The sequence below is a fragment of the Podarcis tiliguerta genome, assembly GCF_965153285.1.
Source record: "Podarcis tiliguerta genome assembly, chromosome: 1".
In the NCBI taxonomy this organism is placed as follows: domain Eukaryota; kingdom Metazoa; phylum Chordata; class Lepidosauria; order Squamata; family Lacertidae; genus Podarcis; species Podarcis tiliguerta.
In genome coordinates this window covers 86,311,088-86,329,523 of record NC_139534.1, presented here as the reverse complement: position 1 = coordinate 86,329,523, position 18,436 = coordinate 86,311,088, and the positions used below count along the sequence as shown (strand labels likewise).

Sequence of the window (18,436 nt, the reverse complement as noted above, 5' to 3'; positions counted from 1 at the left end):
GAATTGCTGGTACTTCTTCACTAAGGATGGACCATTTCTAATGTGATCGCTTTCCATAAACTAATAGGTCATTTACACTACCCACCATCACTACAATAATTCCTAAGCAAAACCAAAGCATGTTCTTACAAAGATGGTGCTAGTTGCTGAATTTGTCTCAATCTCACTGTCTGACACGGTGCCTCGTGATCCTGTCAGATTTCCACCGCTTTCTCCACCAAGGCCATCACCAGCATTGCTGCTCAAATCACTATCTGCTCCTAATGTCTCCCCAGAGCTGTTGCTCACCTGAAGAGGAAAACAATCTGTTTAAATGGTCAGTCCTTTATTCAATATGAGTAGTGAATGTGGAGACAAAGATTTATTCAGAGTGCCACTCCAGAGAAAGCTAAATCTCAATAGTTCCTGCATCCCAACCAAACGTAAAGGGGCAGGTTTCTGCTAACTCACGTTACATTGGGACCCAGCACAGTATACTTTAGAATGCAAAGCGACTATTTGCAGGGCACTGTGTTTAATGTTTTAATGCTTTTTTTTCTTTTTTAGAGCTTCAGTCGTTAAAAATAAAAGGCTGGGCCTCAACTTTTAAATTAACATTAGGAGGAACTCAGATTCAATTTTTTTAAAGAAAAAGAACACTAATAAATGTCTATTCTTTGGCCCAACAGGACAATTTAAGATAACTGTAGACATTGCCACAATCATTAATTTACAACAACTATTTTCCGAAAACAAATGTCACAATTTAACAATATAAACACAAATAAAATATGTAAGATTACAAAACAGTAGCAGTGGATAGGATCCCCATACCTACCAGAGCATTTTATGTACAATTGGGGGACATGATTAAATGTAAAACTGGAGAAGGATGGAGAGTGTATGCCCTAGAGATCCACTCGGCGCTTGCAATTTACACAGGTGTTGAGTAAGAAAGTGCATGCAAATGATCAAGCCTGAAAAACACCACTAAAACAAAGCACAAACATTCCACTTCAGCCATGCCCTACCACTGTGCTAACTTCAGAGTCTTGGCTGGTGCTTCGGATCATAACAGCAGGTCCCACGCTTGCCACAGAATCCAAATCACTCTTCTGAAATCATGAACAAAGAAGAAGAAAAATAATGCACATAAGTCATTACTATTTCTGCTTGGAGACTTGGACCACACATTTTATTTGGGCCCAGACTACTAAGGAACTGCAAATCTCATGCCTCATGTTTCTAGCTTCCCAGAATCAACAACACTGGAACATGTGTTGCTTTCACATAATTATCAATGCTTCCCCAAAGTGAGTACATGCCCCCCCCCATGAAAACCAGAATCTATGGACAAAGACACAAGGAATTCTCACTACCTTCTACCCCCATGTCAATCTCCTTGAGGCATTTCTCAAATAAGAAATAAAATGTTCAAGACACTCACATGAGAGCTGGAAGTTAAGCTCAACCCACTATCTGCACTGATCTGGGATTTCTTCTCATCTGTCTCCCCGAGATCATGAGTGTGTTTTTTACCTTCTGACCCTAAAGAGAGGGAAAGTGATATTTCATTACTGTGAACAAGAAAATGAAAGAACCAGAAGGCAAATGATCGCTTTGGTGCATGAGAAGTACCAAGAGGGGGAACCAGAGGATCTTCTCCTGTACTCTTGAAATAGCATCAACCAGAAATATAGCCTGGCTGGTTGCAGCCACCATTCTGTCCAATACATAAATGCACCTGAGAAGCAGACCAACTGCCTTAAACAGTCACCCATTGGAGAAAGGAAAAGGGGAAAAGAGACAAAGCAGGCACCAGACAGATTCCAGTTAATACAAGGCATGCCAAACGGTCGACACATGACTCTGGAAAGCCACTTCCTTATGTCACAGATACAAGATTGCTTTTGTTGCTGTTTGCTTTTTGGAGAGGGGCAGATCTTATTGTTGGACACTTGGTACTTAATCTAATATGCTACCATCTACAGCCGAAGTTATTATTTTTCTCATGTTTACCAAGTGACTCATGGTGTGACCATCCAAACAGTCAGCAATAATAATCTGCATACCAGAAATGAGAGCTTCAAATGGGACATTTTGGGGCAAAATAGCAATATTATACAGTCACTGTAGGGATGTATTACATGGCTCTCCAGAGTTTGTAACAACAAAGGTGAAGCAGTGAGTTTCAGCTGCTACGAAGACATGCATTCATCATCCCACCCTATCCATCTAGAAAACAAATGGTGAAGGGATTTATGCCATGATCATGCAGCTTAATGTTTTTTTACCCTCCCGTGGTGAGATGAAAAACAGAAAGAAAATGGATGAGAGGAGAGACAGAATTGAGAAGGGTTTGGAAGCTGTGTGCAATGGAAGTAAGGAGGCAGGAGAAGAATACACTGCAGACTACACAGGTCACCATTAAGAGCTCGAAGGGAGAAGAGACTGAATACAACCCTTCTGCCATAGCCATATCTGCCAACCGTTCCTTAACAGGGACACATGACCAGCAGCTGGAGGATTTTATTTTATTTTATTGCAGATCTAGGATGTGTACAAATAATGGTGTGTGGCAACTCTATGTACACAATACAGCAATACCTTACATACCACTAAATATGATGAACTAAAAGTTAGGAGTGCAAGTGGGATGTATGATGTCTATCACTAGATACTGCCAACATCAGAAAAAGTGAAACTATGTGCAAGAAAGAAAGAAAAATTATATATATGGTGTGCGTGAAAAAAAGACTATTGGTGTGCATTTTTGAGATGACCATATTATTCATGAAGGTAGAATTGTCAAAAAGATGGGCAGCTTATCCCAAAGGTTGTATGTACTAGCCATGGAGTATATTTAAAAGAGAGAGTATCATATATAGAACATTCAAAAAAATCAACTGGCATTGGTTTATAGACCTGACTTTAACATACATTTCTAGACTATGTTAGTACTTAGATGCCTCTAAATATGATGCTAGAAGTAAATAGAAAGTGGAATCATGAAATTCATTGGACTTGTTTTCAGATTCTGTTCACAACTTAGGTACATTAGCAACAGATTCTTTTTTTAATAAATACCTTTAATCAGTCAAAAGCATGATTTAAAAAGGTGTTATGAAAACACTGGGACGTGGGTGGTGCTGTGGGTAAAACCTCAGCGCCTAGAGCTTGCCGATCACATGGTCGGCGGTTCGAATCCCCGCAGCGGGGTGAGCTCCCGTCTTTCGGTCCCAGCTCCTGCCCACCTAGCAGTTCGAAAGCACCCCTAAGTGCAAGTAGATAAATAGGTACTGCTTTATAGCGGGAAGGTAAATGGCGTTTCTGTGTGCTGCGCTGGTGCCGGCTCGCCAGAGCAGCTTCGTCACGCTGGCCACGTGACCCGGAAGTGTCTCCGGACAGCGCTGGCCCCCGGCCTCTTAAGTGAGATGGGCGCACAACCCTAGAGTCGGACACAACTGGCCCCCGTACGGGCAGGGGTACCTTTAGCTTTACCTTTATGAAAACACTAACTGGTTAATTTACGTATTATTCCAATCAATTTAATAAGCACAGAATTTAACTGTGGATTTTTAATCATACTAAAGATTATGACTGACTGTTATTCACAGTTAGGGACTGTGAATGAATATTCACGGTTCAGGGCACTGCTGGAAACAAAGTTATACATACAGAGAAGGCAATTCCTTCAAGATGACTTATCTGTAGGGATTAGCCAAAAATATACCTTTGTCAATCATACTCAGAAGTTCCTTTGTATTTCAGTTAATTGATCACACAACAGAGAGAGTTAGTTAAGTGAGGAGGGGGGGAAACAAGCCTTTAATACTTGGTCAGTCTAAGTCAAAAGTCCATAAAGATGGAAAATAGCTATTTCTTTAAATAAAAAACCCTACACAAAGTTATATTTGACTTGAATGACTACATTTCAAAGATTAAGTGACTAAAAGGGCATAAGGACCATATTCCAGAGAACAGGGAACACTTGAATTTCACAGAAATCAAGGGGAGTTAAAGTTCAATTCTATACACATTTGTTGGGAAGTAACTCCTGTGAGACTAATGCCTGAGTTGATATGCATTGGATTACACCGCACAGCATTCAAATAACACGATTAAATTATTTGACTTCTCAGCAATCACTGGCCCAATTAATACGTTATTTTTGCTGAGCAAGGGTCACTTTTACAGAGTCTAGTTTTAAAACATTCTGCTGTCAGAATGAGGCAAAGGCTTCTCCAAGTCTCTTCTATTTCTTCAATTAAGTATGGAAGTAACTTTTCCACCTAAATACGGAAGTTCTCAAAAAACATGAGCACAGACTTCAGAGATCCCCAGTCTATTAGAATAATTGTCTATTACTTATAAGATGGGATACGGCATAATAAAAGCATCCTTGAAAGTTTCCCTACTAGCCTGTCTTTTAAAAGGAATATTCTTTAAAAGAACCTAGGACCAGCAATGACTAAATCTGGCCAGTTTACTTTATGAAGCAAACAGGCGTCTTGGTTACATACTTCTATAATGTGAATTAATATCTTCTCTATACAATCCAACGAACTTTATATTCACAGTATTTAAATAGTGATACTCTTTTTTGCGTATTCTCAGTGTGTTCTCTAAAGCATTATAGAATAAGATTTCTATAGATGCTATAAAATAAGCTACTATAGTGGACATTGGGGTTGCGAACATGATCCGTGTGGGAGGCACGTTCGCAACCCGCAACGCCGAGTCTGCGCACGCGCAGATCGTGATTTGGCATGTCTGCGCATGCACCGAAATCCAAAAGTAACCCGTTCCGGTACTTCCGGGTTTGGTGCGGTGCGCAACCCGAAAACGAGCAACCTGAAGCATCTGTAACCCAAGGTATGACTGTGTACATAAGTTCTTAACCCGAGGTACCACTGTATAGTAGAAACAGATAGAAATACTATACAATGTTGCTTCTGTAGTTAAGCCAGCAATATTTTTTTCAAATATTCAATAAGCGGCATACTATAGGATAAACTATATGTTACACTGCAGAAATTCAACTGCCTCTCCTTCTTTACAAAGAGCCTGTAGGCACTTTAAAGTGGAGGAGAAGGAACATGGGAAGGCTGGTGGGAGAGTTTCAACCCTTCCCCAACAGCCTATTTTCACCCAAAACTGCAGGGAGCAATCTACTATCACTTTCTACTTTATTCAGGTGCTACTGAAAAGGAATCAGACATATATATCAATATATTTTTTTTAAAATCACACACCGTATATTGAAGATACAGTCTGTAAATTTAAGAAGTTGCAATTTAAGAATGTAAGAAAATTTGAGAAGGATATTGACAAGCTGAAATGTGTGCAGAGGAGAGGGGCCAAGATGATCAAGGGTCTGGAAGTCAAAGCTTATGAGGAACTGTTGAGGGAGTTGGGTATGTTTAGCCTTGAAAAGAGAAGACTGAGAGGATACAATAGCCATCTTCAAATATTTAAAGGATTGTCACACAGAAGCTGGAGCAAGCTTGTTTATGCCTGCTCTGGGGAGTAGAACCTGAACCAATGGGTTCAAGTTAGAAGAAAGAAGATCCCAACTAAACATCCGGAAGAACTTTCCAGCAGTAAGAGATGTTCAACAATGGAACGGTCTCTCTTGTTGGAGGTTTTTAACCAGTGGCTGGATGGCCATCTCTCATGCATGCTTTAGCTGAGATTCCTTCACTGCAGGGGTGGGAACAGATGATCCTTGGGGTCACTTCCAAGTCTACAATTCTATGACTCTGTTATTCTAACTATGTGCATTATTAAGCACTATCAGTTTTATGCATTTGACAACAACAACAAAAGCAGAATGTTGAAGTGGGGCTTAGCTGGACATTCCACTTTTTCGTCCCAAGGGTGGGAATCAAAGGACAACAACCTAGAAAACAATACATCATCTCTGTGGATGGAGAACTTCACATTCCATTTCTAGTCAACCACCATTCTTCATATTATTCCCCAAGGTTACTCCCAACCTCATACAAAATAATTAATCATCAAACAATAATTGTGGACCTTTCACATTGGACTTGAACTTTACACTTTATATCTGCTATTGGTTAAGAATTCAGGACGAACATTTCTTTACACAGAACACTCCATGATGCATATATTGCAGAAAACGTTGGTTTACCACCAAAGAGGGATTACAATTTCATGGGGGAAAGACTGTCCAAAATTTAATTTATAATTCAGTGGTAAGGAAGGATTTGAAACTTGGCTGGAAGAGACTGTATTTCCCCCCTCTCCTCTCCTGATACAAAAAGGGCTATTCAGTGAACCCCAACACTAGATTTCTTTAAGAAATAGTGACCTCCTTTGTCTGCCCTATGGCTCATGTGGCATGGGTGTTCAATCAAAGGCTTAGAGAGTTGGCAGTTATGGGGAGGCTTGGAGGAGTGTCAAGTTTCTGTCCTTTTATCATATTCTTACTCAGTTTTTCCAAAGCTTTTTGCTTTGACACTTCGTTGTGCTTGTTCCACAATTCTACTCAAGATGCAATGTAAGCAGGAGAGAAAGACAGAAAAAATGTCAGATGCTGATCAGAGGCGGAAATGGAAAATAAAAATAAAAAATAAGCCACCCAATCCTGCACTACCGAAGCAGAAATTAATGATAACTGGCATGTGAATAATTAATCACATCTTCAGTCAGATCAAAGTAGAGACTTCCATCGCCTTCATTCACAAGATTTCAAAATTAATACCTATATATAATTAACTGGCTGAGTAGAACAGCTAAGTGAGACTCACCTACCTGATCTCATTTGCCTTCACAGAAATGACAGATTAAAAAGAGACAGTGTCAGGTTCTTTATGTCCAACATTTAAAGTTTCTTATCAGTGGGTTACACAAAGAATACAGTATGTATTTTATGTATCAATGCGCCCCAAACCACCAAATATATTTCAATTCAAAGTGTAATAAGGGATAAGAAAAACTATTTCTATAAACACTAAAAAAATCTATGTAAAAAAATAATTAGTTTGGGTCTGAATATGCCTGTAATAACCACTGGGTTTCTTCTAGCTTTACGTATGTTAACTATATCAGACTCCAAATCATTTTAAACATGGAAAAAGAATAGCAAAAAATGGGGAGGGGGTCTAAAAAAGAAACACACACCATTCTGTTCAAATGATACCCTAAATTTTCATCCCTGTGGCAGAAAACTTCAGATAATTCCAGGTGCTGGCCCAATGGGCCAGTGGCAGAATCATAATAAGCTTAATGGAAATTCAAGTTGAAAATGCATTACTGTGTTTTAATATTTTGTTGGAAGCCAGCCAAAGTGGCTGGGGAAGCCCAGCCAGATGGGCGGGGTATAAGTAATAAATTATTTATTATTATTATTATTATTATTATTATTATTATCATTATCATCATCATCATCATCATCAAGTACTAGTAGTGCACTTCATTTCCCCTCCCCAAATAGGAAGGAAGAAGCTGGGAATGCTACAAAGTAAGAAGCAAACTCAGCTCTTACGAGAGCAGAGAAAGAGAAGTGCAGAAAGTTTCTTCTGCTATGGAAACAGGGTATGGGAAAGCACAGATAGAAATGGGAGAGGAAACAGGCTCAGAACACTTCAGAGCAATTCAGAATTTGTCTGCAGTAGGAGAAAGACAGCTAATTATAATTCATCCAGAAAACCTAATCAATTTCCCCATGCTTTATTTGATGGAACAACACCAAATAAACAAACAGCGATAAGCACATTCAAACTGAAAATGAGATTTCTGGAGGCTACCTCCATTCCCTGGTGCTATTATTTATTAAAGGTATACACACCATGGCTGCCCTTCTTTCCCCATCCATCACAATTCTGCTTGCTCCCTATGCACATTGGTACAGAAGGTTACTGTATCCATCACAGGGAATTCATCTCAAACTATGGGAGGGGAGTCATGCTTCAGAAGCCCATCCGACAAATATGTTTGCAATTATATAGTTGCCTTTGCACAATCTCTTGAGACTGGGTAGGCTCTTTTTTTCTACATATGCATGGCATTGTCTGCTAGAAACCCTCAAAACTTTATTTCCTTCTGTCCTTTGGAAGGTGAGTGAACGTAGCAAAAAGTATTATATTTGTTCTTGTAGGTTTTGCTTTGGTGGAAAATATAAGATTATACATTATACAGAAACACCCACAGCACAAGGGCTAGAATTGAAGATGAATGAACATGAAGTCCAAAGCTGCAATCCTGCACACTTGTACTTGGGAGCAGATCCCCAGAAATCAATGGCATAGGACTGGGCCATTTTCCTCTCGATAGTAATTTGTTTTTTTGGCAACTAGTCCCTGGTGCACACACTCCCAAGAAACTGTTTCCATTACAGACCAGACTATTCTGCCTGTGAGACTATGTGAACAATGATTAAAGTTCCCTATGCCAGCATCATATGGCTATCTCCACTAGCCTGGCCATAAAATTCCAAAAAGCATAGAAACACCAGAAATGCTTAGCCAATATTTCTCCAAGCTGTGAGAAGAGCATATATGAATAGTCTTTGCAGTCCGAGTGAGAGTGAAGCACATTACTGCAGCAATGATAAGGCAAATGTTTCAATGGGAAAGATGCAATCAGATTCTAATGCAGTGCACCATTTCCTGCATTCCATATACACATAAATACACACCAATAGAAGCTACAAAATTTTCCTCCTTTAGACTCCTTGTGTCAAACTCCCTCGGCCCTTTCCCTGCAGGGCTTGGGGCCCTTGGCATGAGCTGGGGCACTGGCAGTTGCACCTTGGGTTTCGGTTCAACCCTCGTGGCTAACATAGGGTCCTTGCCAACCGGAGTGATTGCTCCTTCTGTTGGGCTTCGTTTTCTTTTTTCTGGCTCTTTAAAAGAAAGGAGGAGAGAGAAATCAGCAGCCAAAAAAAGAAAAACACATACCAGCAATGGTAAAAATGGAAGGATTAAGAAAAAAAATGGGAGAAGAGTACAGAAGAAAAAGATGGTTCAGATGGCGTTAACCATTTGTTTACAGATAATGAAAAAACAGCTCTCACATTTAGATCTCAAAATCAATGTTCAAAAGCAGTGCTCAAAACACAGGGTCTGAAGGCTTCGTACCCAGTACCTCAAAGTACATTTCTCACACAAGATTGACTGGCTAAAATTTGCTTCAGAAGACTTTCTGCAGGAAAGTCTAAGATCCAGTAAGTAGTACTATGTTATGGATTTAAACAAATTTAATACTGGGCAATATCAAACTACATCTCATAAGGGAATCCCTTTGCTCTGTCCCAGCTTCTGCCAACCTAGCAGTTTGAAAGCATACCAGTGCAAGTAGATAAATAGGTATCGCTGCTGTGGGAAGGTAAACGGCGTTTCCATGCGCTCTGGTTTCCATCACAGTGTTCTGCTGTGCCAGAAGCGGTTTAGTGATGCTGGCCACATGGCCCAGGAAGCTGTCTGTGGACAAATGCCAACTCCCACGGCCTGAAGCGCGATGAGCACCACACCCCATAGTTGCCTTTGACTGGACTTAACTGTCTAGGGGTCCTTTATCTTTACTTTACTAATAATTATTAATAATTCCAGCTCTTCGTCTTTCTAGTTCTCATGGCAAGTTTCAAAATGTAAAGAAAAACCAATTGTGCTGGGGCACAACATGGATACTAGTTTTAGATCATACTGCAGACTGCTCATTGCAACCCTCTCACCTCCCACACTCCACCAACAGGATGTACTTTTTAAAATTTCTCAGCCTCCAGTAAAATTTGAATGGGTGCCAGAAGCTCCCTGTATATAATGTGTCCTCCCCCCCCCCGCCATCATAAGCTTGATAAGGCAAGAAGCTGGGTAACAGGAGCGGGGAATGACTGGCCCTCCATATGTTGCTGAATTACAACTCCCAGCAAGCATGGTCAGTGATGATGGGAGCTGTAGTTCTCATCAAGCACAAGCTCTGTATGCAAAATGAAAGTATATTATGCACTAAATATCTCAATGCAAAGCATAATATAACCCAAAATAATACAGACTCAAAGAAAATATGTACAGTCTCAAATCAATCTTGGAGATATATATGCAATCTTACAAATTACTATTCAATGTCTCTGAGTTCAACTGTAATGTACTGAAGGGAGGTGTAGTTCAGGAATATCTGGAGGGCCAATGGTTCCCCACACCTGCTATTTATATACACACCATGGCCCTTATATACAACTGTATCATCCCCACTGTGCTTAATAAATAAATAAGTGCCTTTTCCTTAAGCAGCTAAATATTTGCACTTTTTCTCATGGCTGAACTGCTGAAATGAAATTAATTCAGACAAACATTTGGGTGTGCCATTGAAAACAAAGTAACGGCATTCTGTACCAGAGTTGACTGAAAATACATTAATCATTTTCTCCATGAAACTATTTGTACTTATTATAGATGCAATTCAAAATACTTATTCCAATAAATTTATTTTACATGGTACATAAAGATGTGATAAAATAAATGTGATTATTGGTTGTGCCAGAAAGTCAGACTAGCTCAGCTCTACAACAAGTAGGGCATTTCACAGATTTACATTCATTTATTTATTTTATATATTTCATTAGTTTATCCCATTCTCTTACCTTTGTTATAGTAGTGAGTATGAGCTATTTCCAGCAGACCAAAGACACTTGCCATTCCCCCAAGTCCAGCATTTGCATATGACTGCTCAAGGCTTGACACAGTACATTTCAGCAAATCCAACATCCCTTTATAAACCTTGCGGCTGATCTCCTACAATGGAAACATTCATAAGGGTGAGGATGCGTCATTTATTAGGAACCTGTTTCAGCTCATTAACTTCCACTAAAGTAAGCCATAATTCCCTTGCATTCTAAGTAATTTTCTGCAGCTTAACTACGCCTCCTTCAGCTTAGGACCATAGGAAGCTGCTCTGTACCAAGTCAGGCCAATAGTTCCTCTAGCTTAGTATTCTCTATGCAACTCACCAATGTTTCAGACACCACACCTCAAGATACCAGAGACTGAACCTGGGACCTTTTGCATACAAACATGTGCTCTACTACAGAGCTATTTCTGTACCTAAAAGAGAATTTATCTTTATAGAATTACCTCTGTTAACTAACTCTGTGCAAATGCTCTTTCAAGTAGGGGGAGGTTCTGACAGCACTTAAGCAAACTGTTGTGAAGCCTCCCTAGAAAAACCATTACTCAATCTCACCCAATCCCACTGATCTCAGTAGCTTTCATCCTGTTTTTAATTTGCCTTTTTTCAGTAAGTTACTTCAGTGTAATCAGTTCTAGGTCTTCTTGGTTTCCCTCAACTCTCCACAGCAGATCTAGGGGTCACACAGGTGCATGGGGAGAAGAGAGAGGAAGTTCCATTACACAGCCGAAAGTGCTTGTGCTAGTAGAACTGTTTGGTTGGATACCCTTTCTGATTGTTAGGATCCTTTCTAATCTGGTTTCTGAGCTGGTATTTGGAACAAAAATGGCCTTGGTCACTTTGGTAGATGATCTATACCAAAAGATGGGCATGAGGCATCTGACCCTGTTGATTCGCCTAGATCTCTCAGCAGCTTTCAGTATTGTCAGCCATGGCACCCATCTGGGCCACTGAGAAAGGATGGAGTTGAGAGGCACAGCTCTGTAGTGGCTCTGGTCTCCCTCATCACCACCACCCCACCTCACAAGGGTCTCAGAAGGTCTACTACTCAGCTTATGGAGTGCTTCAATGGCCCATCTTGTCCTCCATGCTGCTTAACATGTCTGGTTGAAGTCACCCTGAGCTTTTGGCTTGGGTATCATCAGTATCCAGATGACACCAAGCTCTACCTCTTGTCTGCATTTCCTGATCCCAATGAAGCAGTATACTCACTCCCATTAAGGGAGATGAGAATGATGTCACCCTGGTCTTTCATCAACTGCCCTGATTATCAACTGGTTTCCAGGCTCATTTCTCTGCCTTGCTCTAAAGCCCTATATGGCATGGTAACAAGATTGTTTCAGAATTACTTCTTCCCATTTTACCCAGGAACTCTGCAGCACTTCAAAGGCCCTCCCACGTTCCCTTCCCATCCTTTGTATGGGCATGAGAGAAATAGGTTTCTCTATTGTGACACCTAGATTTAGAAACAGCTTGCTTAGGGGGATGCACCTTTCCCTTTGCAGCATGCTTGCCTTTTGGGAGGTGATGAAGGTATGTTTATTCTAGACACCATTCGTCTAACTGGACCTCTGATATTCTAAGTACTGGGTTTTTAACTTATTGTTGCTTTGTAATCTACGATTTATTAGTAATGGTTTTACTGTGAGCACTGCAGCAGAAATACAAAATAAAACCATTTAAAAGAAAGAGGAACAGAGAACTGACCACATCCTGGACAACATCCTGCCGTGCATCTTCCTCCGATTGGATGGTGCGATTAAGCTTGCTTAATACAAAGACACGGAGCTGCTCACTCTCCAGGAGACGGCGGACTCTCTTCATGTGAAACCAACCAACTCCTTGTCCATCTAGGACATTGTGCACTACCTCTTTCAGGAACTGCTGGTTCTCACTATATTATATGGATACACAAGCAATAAGGGGCATAACCCTCCAGGACACTTCCACAGGTATATTAGACTTTACAATAGGATACTGACACAACATAAATCTACCTGTATTTAGCCATGCAGACTTCAACTCTAACCATAATATGCTAGGTATCCTTGATGCAACCTGCATCGGATCCTGCTATATATCTCTATCACTGACCCAAGTGGAGCAGCAGGAATAACTAGACTGGGGTACGAATTGTGGCTATCACACTTCCCCAGCCCTTTCTGCCATGTGGAGCGCCACTGCAGAAAGGAAGAGATGGGGCTGTGCCTAGATCTGTGGCTCAGCAAAGTAGAAACAGCCTTTAACTATCATTTTGTGCCAAAGTTTCCTGCTGCCCATCTAAACTAGACTCTTGAAACCTAGCATCACACTGTTGATGTGTTCCATTTGTTATGAATTACAATCCCTATACTTTTCTCAGTAATATGTCTAACCATTAATACCTCCTTTTATTTCCGCATTTGGCTGTTTCTTATTTGTGCAAACAGAAGACATTTTGTGAAAGTGGGTTTCCTAGTCTGGCCTCAACATATTGTCCCTCCTACCCTCCCTAAAAAGCACCTTTCAAGAGTCACAAGATATACTGGAATAGGGTTGGATGCGGTGCAAGATCTACTGGGACAGAAACAGCCAAAACTAAGTGGAGGCAACTTGCATGAACTGATCAATTGTGTAATCCATTACAGTAAGGTTCAAAGATAAAGGGTAGGTCACCTTCTTTAATTTTTCTTTTTACAAGCATCACCAGATCTTCTTATGCTCAGAGCAGACATACTGCCCAGGGCATGCCACATAAACTTCATTTTGCATTGTACAGCAACTCTAAGCAGATGCTTTTACCTGGAATTACTGCTTCGCCCCTGTGGTGAAGGAGTCTCCCTTTTCACTGTCGGGCTGTGCTTTATAACAGAAGACTTTTGATCCACAAGTGCTCGTCTATTTCCTGAATAAGAGAGGAAGCAGAACAAGAAAACAGTTACTGAAAAGGATGCCTAAGTCCAAGAACAGTACCAATGAGACACACAAAAGTCAGCTAACACTTAATTAAATGGACATACAAAGAAACTTGGAAAAGCAGCAGCATATTTTGTATTATTGCATCATACATCGGCAGAAAACAGTAATGGGAATGAGACAGAGACAAAAGAGAAGATGGTAACAAGAGCAGAAGGTGAAAGGCAGGAGTTTGGCTGCTCTGCATGCATTTCTGCCACAAGAACCATCTTCTGATTAGGCAACATATGGAAAAGCAATGTGTTACGGGAGTGTGACTAGTAGAAATCACATGATACTGGCTTCCAGTGGAAAAATTGCCCAAAAGACAGGCACAAGAATGCTTGCTGGGAGTTGGTATGTCATGCACAGTTCATAATGCAAGGAACCCACCTTCATTGCTTACTGGCCCAGCTTCAGTAATAATCTCCATTATAGTATTTAGCCCAAATACTGGGACACAAAATAAACAATTAGTAGTGCACTGCAAAATCACCACCATTTTTATATTTGATTAGTTACTTGATTAATCCCCTCTCTTTCAAAAACAGCCCTAGATTAATGTTGGGGAACATCTACATTGGGGTGGTCCAGATAACAGCTTCCCCCATGGCTAAATGGGAATAAACTGAAAGTGGGAGGAAAACTTAAGGAAGAGGTATTAACTAGCCAGTGTAGCAGGGGAGGATTCCTACATTCCCTGTTCTATCAGCCCACCTGTAATGGTGCTTGTTCTTGATTTGGTCCTTGGGTCTGTAATAATAGCACTGGGATTAGCACTGGCCTTGTATGCCTTGTGAGCATTAGCTGTGCTCATTCAGTATGGTAGAGAGACTCAAAACAATCATCTCTGTAGAAGCACATTTTGAAACAAATTTCCCAACCCTAATGGCTTCGAAACACAAAACCACAAGCTCTCACTTCTACTGTAAATGTGTCCTAACCTGATTTAAGGTCACTTGAAGGCTCAAAAGTTACTCTGAACCCCATTCAATTCAGGAATAATGCTTCTATTTTAGGAATTATTAATGTCATCTTTTATTTCACAGGAACTGCAAAAAATAAAGCTTATCTCCCTTCAGAACATGAAGGAAGGTAAATAAAACTAAACATTAATGAATAGTTGAAAAGGGTAATGAAACAATGGCAATGAATGAAATGAAAAAATATCATCTACCCATCTTGTATCTCAAAGAATTCAAACATTAAGAAAATTGATATTTACCTGGCATACACAAATCATTAAATTGTAGAGTTGGAATGGTCCCCTAAGGGTAATCTCGCTTAAATATCTACTACCATGCCATCCCCACCACCCAACTAGTATGATACCTGTCAGGTCAGTCAGGTTATAAATTTTTCTTTATATATGAAACTGACTAAATTACTGACAATTTTATCCTATAGAAAATTGGAGATGCCACATGGAACAAGAGTCATCAAGAAATGACAATAAACTGCAGAAGATGAGACACAAAGCATGGAAAGACACGGAAAAACCCATCACTGTTTTCTTCCAATGTGTGTTATCAATAATAGGTTTAGCTAACAGAAGATCTCTGCACAAACAAATATAGGAATATGACCAAATGGAAATATCCCCAGAGACCATGCAGAGTCTTCACCAAACTACTCACAGTCCTTCTGCGTTGGTTTCTGGTTTTTCTACACACACACACACACACCCCCCTAAGAAAATGTTAACTCTTATCCAAAGCAAAGTCCAATGCAGCAACACAAAACTAACTTTTGGCCTTTATTACTAAAAGGTCAAAGGTCAGCAAACATCATACCAACCTTCATCCACATCCCTTCCCACTTCCAGATTAAAGTAATCTTTACCGATGAAAATGGAGAGGGGGAAGAAATAAATAAAATCAACTTATTAAAAACAACTTATTAAAAATAAAGCATTCTTCCAGCTGAGCAACCAAAAAGATTCAATGCAAAATCAAACAATGGTAAATTACAGATTATCTTTCCTTTAACAACAGCAATGACTAAAACCAACTGTAGTACAGATAACCTGGAGTAATTTCTACAGATTCTACTCCATATTTTTCCAGATTTAGGAAGTCTACCTTAGCTAAGTCCTATTGCTCCAAATGAAAGGCTTTCAATAATTTTCCTCTTAAGGTAAGTTTTAGCCCTTTAGATAAGGGACAATTTAAACGTGATAGCCTTTCCCATGAAAGTGTTTCAAGTAACTGGTGAAAAGTTGAAAAGATCCTTGCCAGGTTGGTCTCCCTCTATCTGGGCTGACAGTGTCCATGTGCCAAAAGAGCCAACAGCAGTGATATGCAGCTGTATACATCTGAGGCAACACACACACACTAAGGCTATGCTTGCCACATGGACTGTTGCCAGGGAAAGGGCTTTTCAGCAGCCTCCATGTGGGGTCTGTGAAATTAAATCAGTCCAGCGGATTAAGACTTTGCATTCACTTTATGCAAACTCTCTTTCCACCAAAGGGCATTTCGTACAGCCGGTGCGTTAAAATAAAGACAGACCAAAAATAATACTCCCTTCCATACAAAAAAGTGTAATTAATAGTCACTTGAAGAATTCTGTTTAATAAATCTGAAGCATCACCCAAAATTAATTCCTAATTCTAGAATGCCTGGTTTCCCAAAATGATTTTTTTTTTAAGGGTTGGATGTAATTCTGTGACTGCTTGGCAATCAAAGGGATTCTGAGAGCAGTAAAAGGCAAGGAAAAGCGATTACCTTTCAGGCTAGGAAATGGAGTGTTTTTGTCTCTCCCAGCTTTGGTTGGAAGGGCTAAATTGGACAGACTAAAGCTTGTGCTGTGGTTCTTGTATAGGCTACCTATAACAAAAATAAAATAAATCAAGTGATCTAATCATCCCCTTATCTCATTCAGAAACTTACTGTGCAGTTTACATCTGAACAGCTTTCTGCACTCTGAGATAAACTAGACATGACCTTAAATGCAGCATAAAGATTTTTAAACATGCAGGTAGCATCAGCTGGTGGGCACTAATGGGGAATTCCCCCACCCCAAGAAATTCCAGTTTCAGAAGAGGGATTTCATCAGGACCACAGTAGAAAAGATAGGCCTGACGGGCTGCCCTTCATGGCCCCTTCAGCACTTACTGGGCCCTTCCCAGTGCCTGTCATCACTTGGGTCTTCCAATGGCATTGCTTCTGCAGAAGCCAGCATTGTCATCCTCCTTTTCCATGGGCATATTCATAGTGGAAGCAGCCCTGTAACAGGCCACAAGTTGGGCAGCTACTTGGCTTCCAGGTCACTATGTACTTTTGGCTATAAAGTAAGCTTTCACGTGAAGGGCAGGGTAAGTTGTTAGTAGCCTCCTCCTTCCTCTTACAAACACCCAGAGGGAAGGGATGGGACAGCCTGCCAGCCTCCCCTTCCCTTGTGAAAATAACAACAACAACATTTATACCCCACCCATCTGGCTGGGTTTCCCAGCCACTCTGGGCGGTTCCCAACAGAATATTAAAAACACGATAAAACATCAAACATTAAAAACATCCCTAAACAGGGCTGCCTTTAGATATCTTCTAAAAGTCAGATAGTTGTTTCTTTCCTTGACATCTGATGGAAGGGCATTCCTCAGAGCGGGCGCCACCACTTTCCAAGTGCTCAAGGTGAAGGCTGTGGCCATAGAAGCACCACTACCAGGTAGGCAAAGGATGGCAGGTACAGGGGTGGAACCAGGGCATGAGTCCCAGTGAGCTTTGCTGGGGCATGTGGGTCCCAGCAAATGACAGTCCTAGGAGGAGGAAGGAGGTTTGATCCCCAAAATTAGCAGCCCCCCATCACCTGATACCATTTCAATTTCAAAAATCTGCATGTTACCACATTTAGCATCATGTGTAGTTTTGCCCTCAACAGCAGGCTCTCTCTCTCTCTCTATGAGAAACGGAATAGTTCCTTACTTATGCTACAACTCATGAAGTTATTTTTGAAATGAGACAAGGGGAGGAGGAGGCAGAATAAACACTTCACTTGTTTATCCTGTTCCTCTACTTCTCCATTTTGTTTACTCAATGAAATGAATGTATTTAATTCAAAATCGTGACATTCCATCATTTACATTCCACTATCTCATTCTTAAAATGTGCAAGGCAGTTAACATTCAAATCTTTTAAAACATCAAATCGACACAGCAGATAAAATTCAGCTTTAAAAAAGACTGGGAACTAACACAATGGTTAGGCAGGATCAAGAGCATGTGAGACCACAGACCTGCTGGAACAACATTTTTTTAGCTGATGTCTAAATGACACTAGAGAGGCAGCCACCCAGATCACCCAGCCTGGGTGCTATTGTGGAAAAAATGACAAGTGGTAACCAGAGTAGCTCATTCAAGTTTATTGGCCCAAGGCTTTAAGTAACCAGCTCTTTAAACTGGGCTCTGAAACAGACCAGAAGCCAGTTAAATTGATAGAGTAAGAGCTCATCCAGACTTCCTTTGTGCCATATTTCTAGGCAGAGGTTTGCACTTCAAGGCACTGTGTCCAAGCACTCTTGTTTTTTACCCCAGCCTTTTCCCACTCTTTATCGTTGAATTGGAGCAAATGGCAAATCGGAATTGCCATTTGTTCAAATTCAGTATTAAAGAGTGGGTTTTCCTGGGGAAAGCTCTGGAGGGGGAAAAAGTGCTCAGACATGGAGCTTTAAAGCACACACCTGTGATTAGAAAGTGCGGAGCCAAAGGTAAGTGTGGATGAGCTCTCACTCTCCCCCAAAATCTGAGTCATGCCTAAATTTTGTTTGCTGGTTTTTGCACTAGTTGTAGCTTCTGTACATTTTCCCCAGGCAATCCACTTAAGGCACCTTATAATAGTTCAGACTTGATGTAACCAGTGCATACACAACTTCG

The 18,436-nt window shown here is 40.6% G+C and overlaps 1 protein-coding gene across 50 annotated transcripts in view; it reads right to left on the bottom strand.

The window, feature by feature from the left end:
• Window positions 1–18,436, bottom strand: part of MADD (MAP kinase activating death domain) — a 79,181-nt gene that overhangs the window by 22,011 nt on the left and 38,734 nt on the right. For 6 of the 50 annotated variants that reach the window (XM_083456277.1, XM_083456305.1, XM_083456279.1 and 3 more), the window contains 10 exons: window positions 16,293–16,394; window positions 13,960–14,019; window positions 13,414–13,516; window positions 12,340–12,526; window positions 10,589–10,739; window positions 8,645–8,851; window positions 6,436–6,489; window positions 1,427–1,527; window positions 1,011–1,094; window positions 130–288 (listed from right to left, as the gene is read on the bottom strand). In XM_083456277.1, the coding sequence (XP_083312403.1) occupies window positions 130–288; window positions 1,011–1,094; window positions 1,427–1,527; window positions 6,436–6,489; window positions 8,645–8,851; window positions 10,589–10,739; window positions 12,340–12,526; window positions 13,414–13,516; window positions 13,960–14,019; window positions 16,293–16,394 (1,208 nt within the window). Of the gene's footprint in view, window positions 1–129; window positions 289–1,010; window positions 1,095–1,426; window positions 1,528–6,435; window positions 6,490–8,644; window positions 8,852–10,588; window positions 10,740–12,339; window positions 12,527–13,413; window positions 13,517–13,959; window positions 14,020–15,363; window positions 15,403–16,292; window positions 16,395–18,436 lie in introns of all 50 variants that reach the window. The other 44 variants (XM_083456326.1, XM_083456313.1, XM_083456290.1 and 41 more) reach the window with 16 other exon arrangements.